At 46.8% G+C, this 13,745-nt stretch overlaps 2 protein-coding genes across 3 annotated transcripts; both read right to left on the bottom strand.

Moving 5' to 3' along the window:
- Positions 1–226: 226 nt before the first annotated feature.
- ctsbb (cathepsin Bb) lies at positions 227–3,880 on the bottom strand. 2 transcript variants are annotated; one of them, XM_076988098.1, is made up of 9 exons: positions 3,431–3,880; positions 2,966–3,051; positions 2,761–2,875; positions 2,355–2,470; positions 2,104–2,189; positions 1,658–1,801; positions 1,143–1,259; positions 739–867; positions 227–530 (listed from the first exon to the last, which is right to left on the bottom strand). In XM_076988098.1, exons 1-9 carry the CDS (start codon positions 3,551–3,553, stop codon positions 454–456), a joined length of 993 nt encoding a protein of 330 aa, XP_076844213.1. In that variant the 5' UTR covers positions 3,554–3,880; the 3' UTR covers positions 227–453. The 2 variants fall into 2 exon arrangements, with proteins under 2 accessions (XP_076844213.1, XP_076844214.1); XM_076988099.1 differs by having other exon boundaries at positions 2,966–3,046.
- Positions 3,881–4,998: 1,118 nt separating this feature from the next.
- Positions 4,999–13,449, bottom strand: fdft1 (farnesyl-diphosphate farnesyltransferase 1). Its single transcript, XM_076988112.1, is given in 9 exon segments — positions 4,999–5,990; positions 5,992–6,068; positions 6,840–6,992; positions 7,728–7,904; positions 9,078–9,269; positions 10,045–10,173; positions 10,306–10,489; positions 10,982–11,079; positions 13,228–13,449. Coding segments are annotated over 9 exon segments (1,281 nt in total). The 5' UTR covers positions 13,327–13,449; the 3' UTR covers positions 4,999–5,818.
- Between the last annotated feature and the right edge of the window lie 296 nt (positions 13,450–13,745).

Below are 13,745 nucleotides of genomic sequence, written 5' to 3'. Positions count from 1 at the left end.
TAAGCCTCAGTGAAAAATATGCATATCACTACAAAACCCCCACACATCTCGTTTCATGCAGTTTCTAACTCTACAAACCCAGTCTGATACTTATAAATGCTGTACCCTTTCACTGAGGTCCAGGAGAGTGTGAATGCAATGGGGTCAAATAAAGAATCTTCTGAAATACATATGATGGCATTACATTTTTATTTTCTCACTGACAAACATCATGTAACTGAAGAAACTTGTCCACAGTGCTTCATTAACATGAAATACAATTAAATGTTATTTAAGGTAGTTTATTTCTTGAAAAACGTAGCATCATCATTTACTAATTTCACTTAATTCACACAACTGAAATCTTAGTAAAGTAATTTAACAGCGGTGTCTGGTTAAAAACACTGTCCAGACAGGTAAAGCGTCCGGTGGGGAGAGCTGGCATGGTGTAGGCAGCAGGAGACCGACTCTATCTCACAGTTTGGGGAGGCCAGCGACTATCTCACCCTCAATACCACAGTGATTCTTTCCCCTCAGGATTTTAAAGTATCCTGCACAAGAGAAAATATTTCTGTATTAGAGGACTTTGAAGCCTAGATCTCTAACGGTTACCAAAAAATAAACAAGGAGAAAACAATAAAAAAAGAGAAAATGCAATATGAAAATACACACACAGACTGTAACATGAATATACACACACAGATTGTAATATGAAGACGAGCCCATCAGCGTGTGATGTTGGCCACATCTCACCCGTACCTTGGTCTCCCCAGTCAGTGTTCCAGGAGTTAGCAGCCAACCAGTAGGGGGTGCTGTTCTCCTCTCCCCAGCCAAGGATCTTGATGGCGTGCCCACCCAATAACGCACCCGTCACATGCTGATAGACTCCTTTAGAAAAGGAGGAGAAAAGAAAATTACCTATGTTTCTACTGTGCTGCTGTGAAGTATATTTGCAAGCTTAACATTGGACAAAACTAATTTATATAATATTATAAGATAAATTAAGATAGATTATACTGCATTCTGTGCACTAAATAATGAATTAGAGTTGCATTATACTCTAATCTCTAGGTTCCAGACTTAAAATCCATTAGTAACATTAGTGTGTCTGTCATTAGCGTGTCTGTCATTAGTGTGTCTGTCATTAGTGTGGTTGAAGAGACCTGTCTTGTACAGCAGGAAGTCCTCGTAGACAGAGAAGGCTGCTTCTACAGGGCCGTTTTTGTATATCTCGGCCATGATCTGCTGGGGGTCAGAGGGCACGCTATATGATCGCTGTCCTGCAGGAGACAAAGTGACAGTTACCATGGAGACTGTGATGGTGCAGGGCGAGGAGCAGCTGGAACACACACACACACACACACACACACACACACACACACACACACACACACACACACACACACACACACACACACACACACACACACACACACACACCATCTACACTGCACAGAAAAGAGGAGTGTAGGCAAACAATTCCACATGGTGAACAGGCAGTAAAGTCTCCCCAGTTATGAACTTGTACTGGCCAATGATTAATCGCTTCTTTAACCACATCCCTTTAATTCACAGCTTCTAACTGGTCTCTTGTGAACCATGGAAACGACCAAATAAACAGAAAATAGATAATGTACATTAACAACAATTTCCAGCCGTTTTGAGCAGGAGTTCATACCAAAGTGCCGGTCTTCAGTGTAGGAGGGAGAATACCCCTGGACGCACTGGCGCACACAGGGTGGCGTCTCCTGCTCTCCGGAGCACGGTGGACGGCTGCCGTTCATGTGATGCTCACACGGAGTGATTGTGTAGGGCCTACAGCCTGCAACACACACACACACACACACACACACACACACAGACACAGTCAGGAAAGAAAACTGCTGTTTCAGCTTTGATGTGTGAGATAATTGGTTATGATTTAAGATAATGGTCATTCATGCTGGATAAGTTCACATTCATGTGAATATAGAAATGCTGTTACCACTAAAAATACAAACGTCTGAGCTTGGAGGACTGTGATTATCCCTCTTCTGTGCGTATGTGTGTTGGAGGCAGAGGGGAGAATGATTAAAGTGAACAACGTATTTGAGATCATGATCAGATCAAAATCTCGAGTCTCACCAACACTGGAACCGTAAAGTCCTCCTGTCACCAGGCCGATTTTTGTCCAGAAGTCCCATGCAGCTGCTGGGAAGCCTCCATAACATCTGGTCCAGAAAAATGAGATGAAATGAAACACAATATCCTGCCACATTTAAAGTGTTCCTCCCCCCGAGGAACATCAGGCATGTGCCACTCATAACCCCAACTTGAACATCACCAGTTCATGTTCTAAGCTGTACTATATGTGAAGTAGGGAGCGCAGTACTCACCCCATGCCACACCCCTCACAGCACGAGAGAAGGTCTTCTGCTGAGATCTCCACCGAGATCTTCCCACTGCTTTGGATACAGAATCGGTCTGACATAGCCTCAACAGCACCGAAGGCCTATAATCTCACACACACACACACACACACACACACACACACACACACACACACACACACACACACACACACACACACACACACACACACACACACACACACACAGACCACTGAGACCTCCCCTCACCCAGAAACCACTCCTCACTCAGAGACCACCCCCCAACCCTCACCTCTCACCTCTCACCCCTCACCCCTCACTCAGAGACCACCCCTCAACCCTCACCTCTCACCCCTCACACCTCACTCAGAGACCACCCCTCAACCCTCACCTCTCACCCCTCACCCCTCACCCAGCACGATCCGCAGGAACCCTGGTCCCGGATCTGACCAATAGTGTTGCAGTTCGGCCACTGATCTCTGGAGTCAAAACTATCTGGCAAGCTGAGGTCTTCTTCAAATCTCATCCTGCCAAGATGAGAGGACCATAAAATTAATCCATAAATTCATTTCTATTCATTACTCTTATCAACGTTGCAGCTACCATCCATCACACACCTATCAGGAAGTCGGGGGCCTCCCAGAATGGTTCCACAGAGAGACTTGATGTATCTATGGTCCACATTTTCAAAATTCAGTCTGGCCTAGACAGAAAACAGAAATTGAAAGAGAGCTAAAAATGAACAGGATGAATAGAGAACCATCATGTGACATCACTCAGCAGGTGCGCTCGCTAGCGTCATGTGACATCACTCAGCAGGTGCGCTCGCTAGCGTCACGTGACATCACTCAGCAGGTGCGCTCGCTAGCGTCACGTGACATCACTCAGCAGGTGCCCTCGCTAGCGTCATGTGACATCACTCAGCATGGATGAAGTTTCAGAGCTTCAGGCCAAAATGTGCTATTTTATGTGCAATGTTCACGGTAGCTGAAATGTTACAGTGTAGAACAAACCGTTATTGATCAAGCCTCCAGCCCACACCACCCAAGATCCGCCCCCAATGTAACCCCAGCTGACATTACCGTCCATGTGGAGTTGGCCTTGTTGATGAGATCCACCGTGTCCGGGGACAGCGGGTTGGGCTGAGGTCTGGACCAGGACACGGCCAGCAGGGCCAGAACATGAGGCAGAACATAGCACAGCATCCTGGGAAGACAGAGGCCACACCTCCCCGACCAGACACCACACGCTCAGCACTTTATATTAAACATCAACTCCTGTGAAATAATTATTTTTAGAAAAATGTACCATAACGTGCTTTTGGAAGCTTATAACATGAAACATGAGATAATATGTTTTGGATTATAATAGAGTCACTTGTTCATCATCTTTCATGTCAATGTTTTAATTTATTTAAAATACATGATTCAAAGTGATCAAACAATAAGCATTTGATCTATTCATCTGTATTATACGTTAAAGGAAATGGTGTGACTTACCTGAGCATTGATCTTCACACAGTGAGGCAATCAGAGACTGGTGCAGCTTATAAACCTCTATTATCATGTGGTTTTCTGAAGAAATCAAGTCATAGCTATCACAAGACTGACACGCGGGTTGTTGGACTTAGACCACACATCACTGCAGGTGGGACCACAGTGCAGAGAAGAGCCCGTTCTCCGCTGGGTTGGGAGGAGAGTGCAGTGATATGGCATCATACTGGTCACCAACCAGTTACGAGTGCAGTGATATGGCATCATACTGGTCACCAACCAGTTACGAGTGCAGTGATATGGCATCATACTGGTCACCAACCAGTTACGAGTGCAGTGATATGGCATCGTACTGGTCACCAACCAGTTAAGAGTGCAGTGATATGGCATCATACTGGTCACCAACCAGTTACGAGTGCAGTGATATGGCATCATACTGGTCACCAACCAGTTACGAGTGCAGTGATATGGCATCATACTGGTCACCAACCAGTTACGAGTGCAGTGATATGGCATCATACTGGTCACCAACCAGTTACGAGTGCAGTGATATGGCATCATACTGGTCACCAACCAGTTACGAGTGCAGTGATATGGCATCATACTGGTCACCAACCAGTTACGAGTGCAGTGATATGGCATTGTACTGGTCACCAACCAATTACGAGTGCAGTGATATGGCATCATACTGGTCACCCAGTTAATATTCAGTCCCAGACAAAACCAAAGACTAATTTGAGGCTGTTAAAATAAGACTGAGTTGAAACTGACAGATTATGACATTTTGGCTAAGTTAGCAGGTCAGCACCAAGATTTTGTCCCTTTATAGTTTCTGAAAGACGATCCAGACTGTAGTGAGACCTTCTGTATCACACCAAAGATCAAACACCAGCCGACGATCGTCAGCCACCATGAGAAAAGCTCGTAATGACAACATTCAAACACACGCAACCTTGTTTTTACTTTCAGAAACCGAAACAAAGGAAGAAGAAATTAATGCAATTAATTTCAGAAAGCTGGCACTAAAAATGCTTTCTCAGCATTCTTGATACTGAATGCCCTGTAGGTGTTTTAAACCCAGTACCATGTTTACACAGTAACAAGATGTTTGTTCCACCACTCAAAAGCTCAACAAAGTCAATCCTCACCATCAGAGCTAATAAATCATCAACATATTTTATTTTATTCCTCCCATTTATACACAAATCAAAGTGCCACATTAGACAGCAATGGTCACATTACATAGCAATGCTTACATCAGTTCCTCCTTGATTCTCATGACTTTAGACACCATCAAGCCCCACTGTAAGGAGAGTTCACCGTCGGTGACCACGATTGGTCTGTGAGCGCGGTTGGTCTGTGAGCGCGGTCGGTCTGTGAGCGCGGTCGGTCTGTTGGTGAACGTCCTTCCTTCTGGACGGCTACCCATCCCCTCAGCCCATCATACAGGCCACACTGTACTGCAGTGATACACCTACACTCAATATAACATCTACTGCATGTGCATGAGGGACGATCACATCAGGGCGTCTGACGTGAGGGACGATCACAGCAGGGCGTCTGACGTGAGGGACGATCACAGCAGGGCGTCTGCGTCCAACCCGCTCACACGAGAACCACCTCATCCTTATACGTCACTCAGCGCAGAAATGTAAAGTTAGGGTGGTTTTTAAACAAAAACAGGACTGCTCCTGCCTTTATGTACACTTCCTATTCAAAAGACCAGTAACAATGATAAAAGTATTTTATAGAAATTGTCCTAAACACAAAATCCAAACAGCACAATTCAACATAAAAGAGAAGAAGTTGACGACCCCCAGCTCCATGGCAACAGTGCACAACCCAACAGCAGACTGAGACTTCCAGTCCTCATCCAGCAGCTGACAGGCCACAGGAGGACAGGGACAGAGGGACAGAGGTGATGGCGTCCTGCAGGTCTCCACACCAGGGTGGGGGCAACGAGGGTGGGGGCAGTGCTCAGTTGCCCTGCATGTCGCTGTTGCTAGGAGACTGGGTGGTGGTAAGGTACTGCCAGCTGAGAACAGCCAGTAGCATCACAGCTGACAGGTAGACGGGGGACAGGTGGGCGCGGGGGGGCGGGGCCTCCGAGGACAGGTAGACGGGGGACAGGTGGTGGGCGCGGGGGGGGCGGGGCCTCCTGGATCAGGTCCAGCACGTGCAGCGTCTTGTCCCGCGAAGGATCGCACGGCGGCACCTTCTGCCGAATCTGGGGGAGGGGACAGAGGACAGGATTAAGATTAAGATTAAGATTACGATGGCAGATGCCTCAGCTGACCTGCTGAAACTCCAGTAAGTGATGAAAGGGAATACAAGCCAGTTCCTTACAATCAACTAAATGTGGAAGATCTTTGTGAAAACTCTCCTCAGTCCAAATATCTTTACATGAGTTTTGGGGAAAAGCGCGCTCGCACAACACTATGGAGTTCACGATTCTCTTTTTATTGTATTTTTGGAGTTGTTTTGGGAGTGCAGAAACACGGTGCAAGCACAGATTTATCGATAATTTAACACAACGATTGTCTGCTAATCGCTTTGCTGATATGACTGTTTAACGTGAGCGTCGCATCACTGACGTCATGTTTGAGTTCCAGCGAAATGAACCAATCAGACGAGGCACCAAGCGGGCCCGGGCACGGATAGCGCTCACACTAGAAGCGAACCGTGCCCGAGTCCACATGAATCGTGCCCTGGCCCACCTCTTCAAGCGGGCCCGAGCACGGTTAACTGGGCCGGGCCCGGGCACGGTTGGAGCGCTCACACTAGCCAAACGAACCGTGCTTCGGCAGGGAACCGTGCCCGGGCCCGGATCACAGAGCTCTTGTTTGAGACACAAACACATACGGCTCCCCGTAAACACACTCCACCTCTTGTTTGAGACAGACAGACAGACAGACACATGCGTGCAAGCACGCACACACACAGACACACACACACACACACACACACACACACACACACACACACACACACTCCCCACCTCTTGGCTGTATTTGGTGATGATGTGGCATACAGCCTGCATGTTGGTGGCTTGCATCATCAGAGTGACTGCCTGTCCTTTCCTGATTTTCACCACACCATCAAACACTTGTGGGTTGTTGTAGCAGGCTGAGAGTGTCGCTATCGCCATCACCTGGTGAGACAGAGTCATCGCACTCTGTATTAAAGTACTGACTGTACATTTACTGATGTTGTTGAGGAATCGATTCCATTTAAGTAAATATTCCACATCTTCTTGAAATAAATGTTTGACATTTCACTGTGCAATCTGATATCCTGTTAGTCACCAATAACTTTATCAATGACAAATAAAATAGCTTTTATCAATGACATTGTGCTGTGCTAATATGGACACTGTTTGGACACAAATATAAATTCATTTATGCTCAAAGTATGAGCATGAAAATGCAGAGTAAATGCCGTTTGTGTTTGCGACATCAGTCTACACACACCAGCGCTGCTGCAGGAAGTAGACATGTGTGTAGACATCAGTCGAGATTCAGAGAGATCACAGACAGACTGAATTAACTTAACCGCACCGTCGACTGCCTGACCATACGAACCCAAACCTTCACGTTGAGTAGTGTTGTCAAGGACCTGAGTAACTGTTGAGATTTTCATTTTGGTGGGGACTGACGTTCACCTAATGAGCCCACGATGTCTCTGTCCCAGAGATGAGGGCGTTTCCCCACAGGACAAGGACTCTTCAGGGTTTATTCTGCTCAACACTTTTCTGAGGGCTTTACTGTTTCCCCAAAGGAGGCAAGGAATCTTTAACTTCTGTTGCCAGTCTTTTAAACCCTGACCCCACCCTGAACCCACCCTGACCCCACCCGTGTGGAGATAACTGCTGCAGTGCGACGCTCACTTGCGGGATAGCGCAGAAGTTGAAGACACTCTGGTTGTGGAGGCGGGACAGGTAGGCGAGGACATCAGGGACGTGGCGGAGGGCGTCGGTCACCAGCAGGTTCAAGCAGGCCAGGGCGGAGTTCAGATGTTGTGGCTGAGCGAAGTCCTCCAGACGAGACGCAAACCGACTCCACGCCTGAAACACACACATTCACAAGTGACAGTGGGATATTCGTCCGGAAGAACTCAGTATAACTGAATCGTACAGGCACGTCCTTGTGGTCAGCAGCCATTTGTACAAGGACCAACCCAACGGAACGAGGAATGAAGGGACTGTACGTCACACTAGTGTCAGTCTGTCCATGTGTAAAGTGTTGGGTCTGGTACTGTACGTCACACTAGTGTCAGTCTGTCCATGTGTAAAGTGTTGGGTCTGGTACTGTACGTCACACTAGTGTCAGTCTGTCCATGTGTAAAGTGTTGGGTCTGGTACTGTACGTCACACTAGTGTCAGTCTGTCCACGTGTAAAGTGTTGGGTCTGGTACTGTACGTCACACTAGTGTCAGTCTGTCCACGTGTAAAGTGTTGGGTCTGGTACTGTACGTCACACTAGTGTCAGTCTGTCCACGTGTAAAGTGTTGGGTCTGGTACTGTACGTCACACTAGTGTCAGTCTGTCCACGTGTAAAGTGTTGGGTCTGGTACTGTACGTCACACTAGTGTCAGTCTGTCCACGTGTAAAGTGTTGGGTCTGGTACTGTATGTCACACTAGTGTCAGTCTGTCCACGTGTAAAGTGTTGGGTCTGCTTCACACCAGACCTTAAATTACTAACATCAGCTTCAGTCACACCTTCTACCAGCCACTGGTAGACGACGTGCCTACACCTCTACATATCTACCATAGACATCTGACCAAGCCCTCCCTTAAATAGTCCACCTTTACTCATCCATGTCCACAAAGCTCACATGTTGGTAAAAATGTTGATTCCTTTGCAGGTCACTGCTGTTTACTCTACTGACGTGTTCTGCTCGGCTGGTAAAGCCCTTTCCTTCTCCACGTCAGGAGCACAGAAGGTCTCGTGCAGATCTGACCCGACACACCCGATTCATGTCATGATCTAAAAGCACCACACTAGCGGAACCTGCAGTGTCAGAACAGCGATGCAATGACCGTGCACCAAAATTTGGACAAACCCAAACCTGCTGGCAGAGATTCAGCACGTTTACACGTGCAATTATTATATCACATATCCGGTCTAGAGTGCAAATGAATATAATTGCACTGGAGATTAAACACATTTATAAATGACCAGAACAACAAACATAATGAAACATAAGAGGAGTGAAGAGATGTGAGGAGGTTCAGACCTCCTCTGGCCAGAAGGATCGTCCTTCCCGCTGGTCCTCCAGGTAGTCGCGGATGATGTTGGTCTTCTGGAGGAACAGGCCCATGGAGTTGGCCAGCTCATCATCCCCGCCCACCTCGGGGTCCTCCAGCTTTGAGGCGGAGAACAGCTGGGACAAGCCGACGCCCACCAGACCGGCCGCGTAATGGCAGTACTGTGGAGACACACCACCTCCATTAGAGACTCAGAAGAGAAGTTCCTTCATTCTGTCCTACTGGAGCCCTCATTCTGATGGCAATCTAATGGCCAAACCAATTAATTTTTACTCCTAGTCCTTATTTTGGGAGTCCCCTTTTCCCTTGTAACTGAGATATATGGAATAGTGGTTAAAATCTTCCCCTACAAAATGAGATAACCCTTCAAGAACCTGATATGTCATCAGTAGTCATCGATAGCTTTTACATAAGCTGGCTGGAGTTTTTTTGTTGGTGGTTTGCAGAAGTGTTTACAAATATTTACAAATATTTTTTTATCCTTATTTAAGGAAAAAAAATCATATATACAAGTCAAGCACTTTGCAGAGCTGATGAAGGACCTCTGTCAGAAACTTTCTGTTTCTCTGGACATTTTGTGTACTTTACTACAATTTTTCTCTCTCTCTCTCTCTCTTGGCAGTAGTTCCCAATGCATTCTGGGACATTTCTCAATACGATTGCGCCATTTTGCTCTTCCCCTCTGTGCCAACCAGAGTTGGGACACCAAACCTATAGCATAGCACACTCAAAACAGAGGGGTGGACCCATGTGTTTGGAACAAGAGCTGAAAGGGGACTGAGCCCAAGTATAGATTCTAGTAAAATTAATTCCACATTTGAAAAAAGAACCTTCAGATCTCAAGTTATCACTATGAAATATTGTTTTGGTCTACATATGCTTTGCTTGTCTGTGAACATGCTTGGATATACAGCGCTTATCTAAACGCAAGTCCACCTTGTCCCACTCCTGCATCGATCCAACCTTCTTCTCCAGGAACTCTGCCATCCCAACCCCCATTCGGTGGCAAATGTCGGAAATCACATCGCGGTATTCCTGACCGAGTTTCCTGAATTCCACTGAAATCTACAAAGTAAATGAAAAGCCATTGTAAACAGAACCAGAGAGTCTGTCCTTCACAACCCACAAAGATACAAAGTCCTGCACTGGAGAGGTTTGACACAGCGCTGTGAGAAGGTGGTGGAGTTAGTGTTTCACCGTGGGGAACTCTTCAAGCACTTGTCTGTGTTTCTCGTTGCTCTGTGTGTAGCACCAGTCAGGCTCGTACAGGAAGGTGTGGAAGTCGAGCAGTAGTGGAATCTTCTTCACCACAGGAATCGTCATGTCATCCTCAACCGTGTCCATCGCCCGCAGAATCAGGTAGAATATACAGACGGCATGACTAAGAGGACAAGCAAAGGAATAAACCGAGAGAGAGAGAGAGAGAGAGAGAGAGGGGGGAGGGAGAGAGAGAGAGATAGAGAGAGAGAGAGAGAGAGAGGGAGAGAGAGAGAGAGAGAGAGAGCTATATAAAACGTTGATTGGTTCTTCCAAACACCTTTGTAAGCAGTACACACTAAAACGGCTCGATGCACTGAAAAATTAATCTTTTAAAATTAGCTTAATTAAAAAATTAGTTTACTTAAAAAATCTAATTGATAACACTTTGTTTAGTACGCCATGCTCGTGCATGAGCGCGCGTGCTCGAGCGCGTGGCCAACTGTGGGCAGCAACACCAACTACACATTAGTGCAAACAGCAGCAGAACAACTCGCGTGGCACGTCTGTAGGTATATATCTCACATTTGACAACACACGCGGTGTTAAATGTGAATGTTTACAGTAGATTGCGCGTTCCCCGACTTGTTGACAGCGGGGGCGCGCCTGCTCTCACCGCAGCTCCCCGTCCAGCGCCTGGATCACCGCCGCGAAGCTTCTGCTCGTCTGGTTCAGGAACACGTAGCACGTGCGCAGGCTCGCGCTCATGGACTCCTGGCAAGAGAAGAAGAAGTGTGCAGGACACGGATGAGGCCCCGCGGACCGGAGATGGTGTGGAGGCGCGGTCACGCAGCCTTCCTGCGCGCCCCTGCGGCCCCGGGGGCCCCGTGCCACGGCGGGGCGCGCGCCTGAAGCGGGGCCGCGCACGGAGAGCGTGCGCTTGAAGACGGAGAAGGGCGCCGCGCTCCTGCAACAAACCCCCGCCATGTGCATTTACCCCGCAGCCCGTCGACTACAGCCTTCCGCGTGGATCCATGGCGCTCGGGGAAGTGAAAGCCCGTCTGCGCGGTGTTGTCGCGGCGAGGAGGGCGTGTGTGGAGGCGCTGATAAACACGCTAACTCGACCTCCAACTACAGCTGCACACACGTCCACACACCCCCAGATCTGAGACGGACGTGCTGCGTGTGCGACTCCCCGCCCACTGTGTGAGGACCAAACACGCACACACACACACACACACACACTAGTCTCACACACGCACACACACACATTAGTCTTCCTGCAGCAGCGCTGGTGTGTGTAGCCCAAACGTTTAAACACACTGTCTGCGTGCTGGACATTTAATTTTCATTTACTTACTTCACCCAAGTGACACTTTTGAACATTTCAGTTTTTTAATGAACTGCAGTTTTTGGCATGTGTAAAGACATGCAAAAATATCCATAAACGTTTATGGTAGTCAATCTTAACCGAATAACTGAAATGCTGGCTAACTTTATTTATGTGTAAATAAAGTCTACTTGTGATGTACTTGCATAAGGACAAAACCTTTGTAGTAAATATAAATTTTCAGAGATCAAGTGTCCGCGTTTGGGGAACGTAGCAATATAACCAACCATATCCAAGATCCCGACATAACTCTAGTTAAACCAGTGGCTAGTTTAAACTGGGAGGACCAGTGGACCAGTGCAGCCCAGTACGGCCGTGTTTGTGCCGTGTAGTTTCTGCATTAGAGGTCCTGCAACACCGGGACAGTTATCACTGTATCACTACCACTACTGTCTCACTGGGATTCATTTGGGCTCTTTAATGTCGTTTTGCTCCTCGAGAATAAAGACAAAGCTGCACTTGCGTGGAACAGAAAAATCACCGAAAGAACACGAGAAGTGCGTGTTTTACGCTAAAGAACACGAGAAGTGCGTGTTTTACGCTAAAGGACACGATAAGTGCGTGTTTTACGCTAAAGAACACGAGAAGTGCGTGTTTTACGCTAAAGGATTTACTACGTTATTACAATTCAAAAACCAGCTTAAGCAATGGTGTTGAGCTGTTAGCATACACACATGTCAAACATTCAAACAGGTTACATAAGATATTTGGATCCTGAACTCTAATTTCGTCCTGTTCATTTCATGAGAGAACCCCCCCCCCACACACACACACACACATATGAACCCCCCCCCCCCCCATGTCAACACCGGCTAGGGAATAAAGTTCAGCTATTTAGTCTGTAGTTCTCCTACACACGACGCTGAAGTTGGTGGATGTGTTCACGATGCGTGTTTGCTGCGCACAAACGTGCATCATGTACAAATTGCATACAATTGAAACGACTTGAAATAGAAACCATTTTACAAAAGGAATGCTTTCATTATATTTTAATATTTTTTTCTAAATTCACAAAATCAGTATGGGAAACAATAACCTCTTAAATGTTTGCTTCTACGCTCGTTTGTTTAATCTATCTCTTTTAAACAAAGTGCGCAGCAAACACGCATCGTGAACACACCCTTCATGAATAAGTAATCAACTTCAGCGTCGTTCTGAAAACGTCAATACTCCTCCGTGGGTTATACTGTCATTTTCAAGACAGGTGTAAAATCATACGAATAAAGTTACATATGCTAATTGTTACTTTATTAATTGTAAAATATTTATATTGCAGCCTATTTCGCTAATTATCTGAGTAGAACATCATCAATGCCCCATTTGCAAACTTTCAATAAGACAAAATAGATGTGTGTCTACATCTCATTCATGAAAGATGAATTATAAGATGCGCAGGTAACTTCACATACAGGAGTCTAGTGTAAACTGGGTTTTAATAAGTGGTGTACAGTAGTTCTATGCTGGAGGTGCACACACAGGTGCAGGTGTGTTCAGGTCAGTGTTGGTGAAGTTATCAGAAAGGCTTTACTCACATAATCCAGTTTAGGCATAACAGTGCGGCATCCTCCCATTTTGAATTTAAACAGGTTGTATATTTCCTCCGGGTGTCCTAAAGACTTCAGGATATCCATTTTCTAACGTGTACGTGTATAAACGTGAGCGCGCCGAGGTCAGTTTATGCTGGCTTGTTAAGAAGACGACGTTATAAACAAACACGATCTTTCACCCGGTCCATCGCTCGTCGCTGCCGTCAGGCGCACTTCTCCCTCCCATTGGTGCGATCACAGCGCCTTCAAATCGCATCAGTCGTCAGGTCAACGGAGGTTCTGATTGGATCCGCTGCCATGGGCTCAGCGACGGTTGACCAATGGACGCGGAGAGCGTCTGGCGTGACGTCCCGCCTCTCTGTGTGCGTGTAGCCTCACTGCCAGGAAGGGCGCTGATTGGTCAACTTTCCTCTAGCCGTCTTTCTGTGAACTAAAACTAACCACAGACACACACACACACACACACACACACACACACACACACACACACACACACATTGTTC

This window comes from Brachyhypopomus gauderio, unplaced genomic scaffold (assembly GCF_052324685.1).
Source record: "Brachyhypopomus gauderio isolate BG-103 unplaced genomic scaffold, BGAUD_0.2 sc60, whole genome shotgun sequence".
NCBI classification, from domain to species: Eukaryota; Metazoa; Chordata; class Actinopteri; order Gymnotiformes; family Hypopomidae; genus Brachyhypopomus; species Brachyhypopomus gauderio.
This window is presented reverse-complemented; position numbering and strand designations above follow the sequence as displayed.

Bases quoted from the DNA above. Each gene is read 5' to 3' on its own strand.
- ctsbb (XM_076988098.1), bottom strand. From the start codon at position 3,553: ATGCTGTGCTATGTTCTGCCTCATGTTCTGGCCCTGCTGGCCGTGTCC. The intron at 2,190-2,354 runs GTGAGTACTGCG...TTTCTGGACCAG, and splicing joins TGTGAGGGGTGTGGCATGGG to ATGTTATGGAGGCTTCCCAG. The intron at 531-738 runs GTACGGGTGAGA...TCTCTTGTGCAG, and splicing joins CACTGACTGGGGAGACCAAG to GATACTTTAAAATCCTGAGG.